Source organism: Benincasa hispida, chromosome 4 (genome assembly GCF_027475165.1).
Source record: "Benincasa hispida cultivar pf3 chromosome 4, pf3_genome.v1.1, whole genome shotgun sequence".
In the NCBI taxonomy this organism is placed as follows: domain Eukaryota; kingdom Viridiplantae; phylum Streptophyta; class Magnoliopsida; order Cucurbitales; family Cucurbitaceae; genus Benincasa; species Benincasa hispida.
The window spans coordinates 6,173,238-6,177,453 of NC_143481.1; the positions used below are offsets into that span (position 1 = coordinate 6,173,238).

Below are 4,216 nucleotides of genomic sequence, written 5' to 3' on the forward strand. Positions count from 1 at the left end.
AATTTTGATAAAAATTAGTTTTGAAAAACAAAATTTAAGATTTGTTAAAATTATAGAGAGTAAAATTAAACAAACTTAGGGTAAGATAATATTTTAACAAAAATGTAAAATATAAATCAAATACAAAATGATTTAACGTAAAAAGAAATGAAAAAAAAAAAAAAGTAATACAAAAAGTGAATTTTGTGTTAGCTGTAGAGGGTAGGAATCCGAGTCAAAGCACCGGCATGTCCACGTGCTTTGCTACTCGCCTTCCCATACGTGGAAATTACAAAATGAAATAAAATAAAAAAACAAATTTTAATTTTTTCTTTTGTTTATAAATTCTCAGTTGTATTTTAACTGTCAAAGAGCCAGCCAGCACTGCTTCACAAAAATTCCACTCTCTCTCTATTTTCCTCTCTCCCTTCCCTTGAAATTCCTTTCGCATCGGATTCTTCTTCGTTTTCCGTTTTCATTTCCAAAGATTTTGCTTTCTGTGATACCAGTAGCCAGAAAACTCTCCGCCGCTCCGCCATGGACAGAGGCGGCCCAACCCCTGTTCCCACCGTCGTCAACAGTGGCTCCGGAACTGGTGCCCTTCGGATCCAACATTCCAGAAGATTGCCCGATTTTCTTCAGAGCGTCAATCTCAAGCACGTCAAATTAGGGTATCACTACTTGATTTCTAATCTATTAACCTTATGTATTGTTCCTTTAATTGCCGTTACCCTAATCGAGGTTTCCCAAATGAATCTCGATGATGTTCGTCAACTTTGGTTTCATCTCCAGTACAATTTGGTTAGCGTCATTATTTGCTCCACCGTCATGGTTTTCGGATTGACGGTTTATACTATGACTCGTCCTCGTCCCGTTTATCTTGTTGATTATTCCTGTTATCGCCCTGCCGATGACCTTAAGGCTCCATTTCATCGATTCATGGAGCATTCCAGGCTAACAGGGGACTTTGATGACTCCTCCCTCGAGTTCCAGCGCAAGATTTTGGAGCGCTCTGGACTTGGTGAGGAAACTTATGTTCCTGAAGCTATGCATTGTATTCCTCCTACCCCTTCCATGGCTGCTGCTAGAGAGGAGGCCGAACAGGTCATGTTTGGTGCCTTGGACAAATTGTTTGCTAATACCAATGTCAAACCCAAGGATATTGGTATTCTTGTTGTCAATTGCAGCTTGTTTAACCCAACCCCTTCACTTTCTGCTATGATTGTTAACAAGTATAAATTGAGGGGTAATATAAGGAGCTTCAATTTAGGTGGAATGGGTTGTAGTGCTGGGGTTATTGCAGTTGACCTTGCTAAGGATTTGCTTCAAGTTCATAGGAACACTTTAGCTATTGTTGTGAGTACTGAAAACATTACTCAGAATTGGTATTTTGGGAATAAGAAGTCTATGTTGATTCCTAATTGTCTGTTTCGAGTTGGTGGTTCTGCTGTTTTACTGTCCAACAAGGCTGCAGATAGAAGACGAGCCAAGTATAGGCTTATTCACATTGTGCGGACCCATCGTGGAGCTGACGATAAGGCTTTTCGATGTGTCTATCAGGAGCAGGATGACGTTGGTAAGACGGGTGTATCGCTGTCCAAAGATTTGATGGCAATTGCTGGAGGAGCTTTGAAAACAAACATAACTACATTGGGTCCGCTTGTACTCCCAATTAGTGAGCAACTTTTGTTCTTTGCAACTCTATTGGTGAAGAAATTCTTTAACGGAAATGTGAAGCCTTATATCCCTGATTTCAAACTTGCATTTGATCATTTCTGCATACATGCTGGAGGAAGGGCTGTGATTGATGAATTGGAAAAGAATTTGCAGCTCTTGCCTATTCATGTCGAGGCTTCTCGGATGACGCTTCACCGGTTTGGCAATACTTCATCAAGCTCCATTTGGTATGAATTGGCCTACACAGAAGCCAAAGGGAGGATGCATAAAGGCAACCGTGTGTGGCAGATTGCATTTGGAAGTGGTTTCAAATGTAATAGTGCTGTGTGGGAAGCACTCAGGAATGTGAGGTCATCTCAATCAAGTCCATGGGAAGACTGCATTGACAATTATCCTGTTAAGTTAGTTGCTTAGTTCCCTAACACGGTTTGGTAAATTGGTTCGGGTTCGGGTTATTGGTTCGTGACTGTTATCCTACCTGACTGTTCTTGGTCTTGCCTTCTGCTCCTGATGGTTGTCCTTTATTTGCTTATATAGTTTGCATCTAGGAACATAAATTGAGTCATGAGTTTTCTTCCAGAGATTTTCAGTTTGCATCAGGTTATTTATTATGTCGAGATTTCTTCAGTTGCATTATCTGATGCTTGTACGTCTGAGTTAGAGAAGAGACTCAGTCACTGCCATGAGAAATTTCTCCATGGCTCGGGTCAGCAAAAAGAACCTTCCCTTATTGCTATAATTCTCTCTTTGGGATGAAAATTTGTTCCAGCTCCATTCAAATTTCAAGGCATTCTTCTGCAGTGCAATTTCTATCTCTAATCTGATTTACCTCTAAACCCATTGAGAATCGATTCTGAGCTCTTTGTTCTAAATTTTGCCTGCTTGTGTTTATGTTCTTTTTCTTCTCTTCATCTGTTTAATGTTTTAGAAGTGGCCCTTTTTTCCCCCTAATCTTTTAGCTTTACCTGAAAAAAAAAACTCCCCTCCTGCTAAATCAAAATTATCTAGAAAATATCTTTACGAGCATTTTCTAGAATAATTGTTTTAAATGGTAAAACGGTTAAAAATATTTTCATATATAATAATATGTCATTGATAGACATCTACCAGTAAAAGACATTTGTAAATAAGTTGTCTCACAATATCTATCTTGGTTTTGAATTTAATTTTTTTAGAATATTTAAAATTTTAAAAAGCAGTCATATCATAAACTGAATTTTATTATACATTTCATATTAGTTAAATTAAAATATATGTAATATAATATATTATATATAATATGATATGGAACAATAGGAACTAATATAAACTATTTTATAAATTAAGTAATAATGGTTAAGATACAACCTAATACTTAGTTGGTAGATATAGTTTATAATAGTATTGTCCAACAAAATTTGAATAATTGTTTAAATTGCCATCTATAGGAGATTCCATGTTTCTTCCCTTTTCAAATATTTAATCAATGCTAGCACATCACTCTTGAATCCTAGATCAGAGCCAGGGGTGTAAGAGAATAGGTTGCTTTCAACTTTATTTTTGGCTATCATTTTTTTAATAAAATAGATTTGAAAATTAGAACCAATTTGACTCTGTCTTCACTAAATAAAGTTAACTTTGATTGACAAAGCTTACTAAAAAGCTGCCTAAAAATCAATTTGAAATTTCTTTGATGAGTTATGAGTTCTTAAATTATTTTAGAATACTATCAAATATTTTTTTTTTTTTTTGTAAAAAAAAAAAAACTATTGGCTATCTTACATATTTTAGATAAATATTTAGAGTTGGTTTGGTAGAGAATATGAAAACATAAATTTGAAAACAAGAGATTAAATGAAAACACGATTGTATTTTATGTTTTCAAATATTTATTTGGCAGTAGAATTTAGAAATTGAATTTTAATCTAAACAACTATAAACTAGTTATAGTTATCCACTAAATATTAATTGACAATAAATTGTTGTTAATTTATTTATGAACATGTTTTATGTTAAAAGAATTGTATAATTATTGTTTTGTAATATTACATAATTTGTGAGAAAAAAAGGAAATTTTAATCTCTTGATTTATAATTGGAATTTACCACTTATGTGATAAAAACTTCATAATAAATAGTCCCTCGTGTAGGGTATCTTTAAGAGCATTTAACAAACTATATAGACTATTAAACCATATAAGAACTAAAGTCTAAATTTTAAAATCATATGGACTAATTTTAACTTTATCCAAATCATAGAGACCGAACTTGAAATTTAACTTAATTTAATTGATAGTACATTACATAATGCATATTTTAATTAAAAAAAAATTGAATTGGATTTATAACATAACATACTATATTTTTGAATGTTTTTGATAATCTTTATTTAATATAATTTTACATTTTAATTTTTAAAATTCAAATTCTATATACAAAGAAAATATAAAGTGTTCTTTTATGAATTTGTATGGTTTGGATTATAGAATCCGAAAAGAGTTTTCATAAACAAAACTTGGGTTATCTACTAAACAAATACTGGCTAAATTAAATGAATCTGGAAACATAAAGTATGATTCGAA

General features: G+C 33.2%; 1 protein-coding gene across 1 annotated transcript; it reads left to right on the forward strand.

Annotated features, from left to right (window-relative positions):
• The first annotated feature begins 348 nt into the window (after nucleotides 1-348).
• LOC120076586 (3-ketoacyl-CoA synthase 4-like) lies at nucleotides 349-2,528 on the forward strand. The gene has a single exon (XM_039030458.2). It carries the CDS (start codon nucleotides 517-519, stop codon nucleotides 2,068-2,070), a length of 1,554 nt encoding a protein of 517 aa, XP_038886386.1. The 5' UTR covers nucleotides 349-516; the 3' UTR covers nucleotides 2,071-2,528.
• Nucleotides 2,529-4,216: the final 1,688 nt, after the last annotated feature.

Excerpts from the sequence above, each read along its gene's own strand:
- LOC120076586 (XM_039030458.2), top strand. The coding sequence starts at position 517 with ATGGACAGAGGCGGCCCAACCCCTGTTCCCACCGTCGTCAACAGTGGC.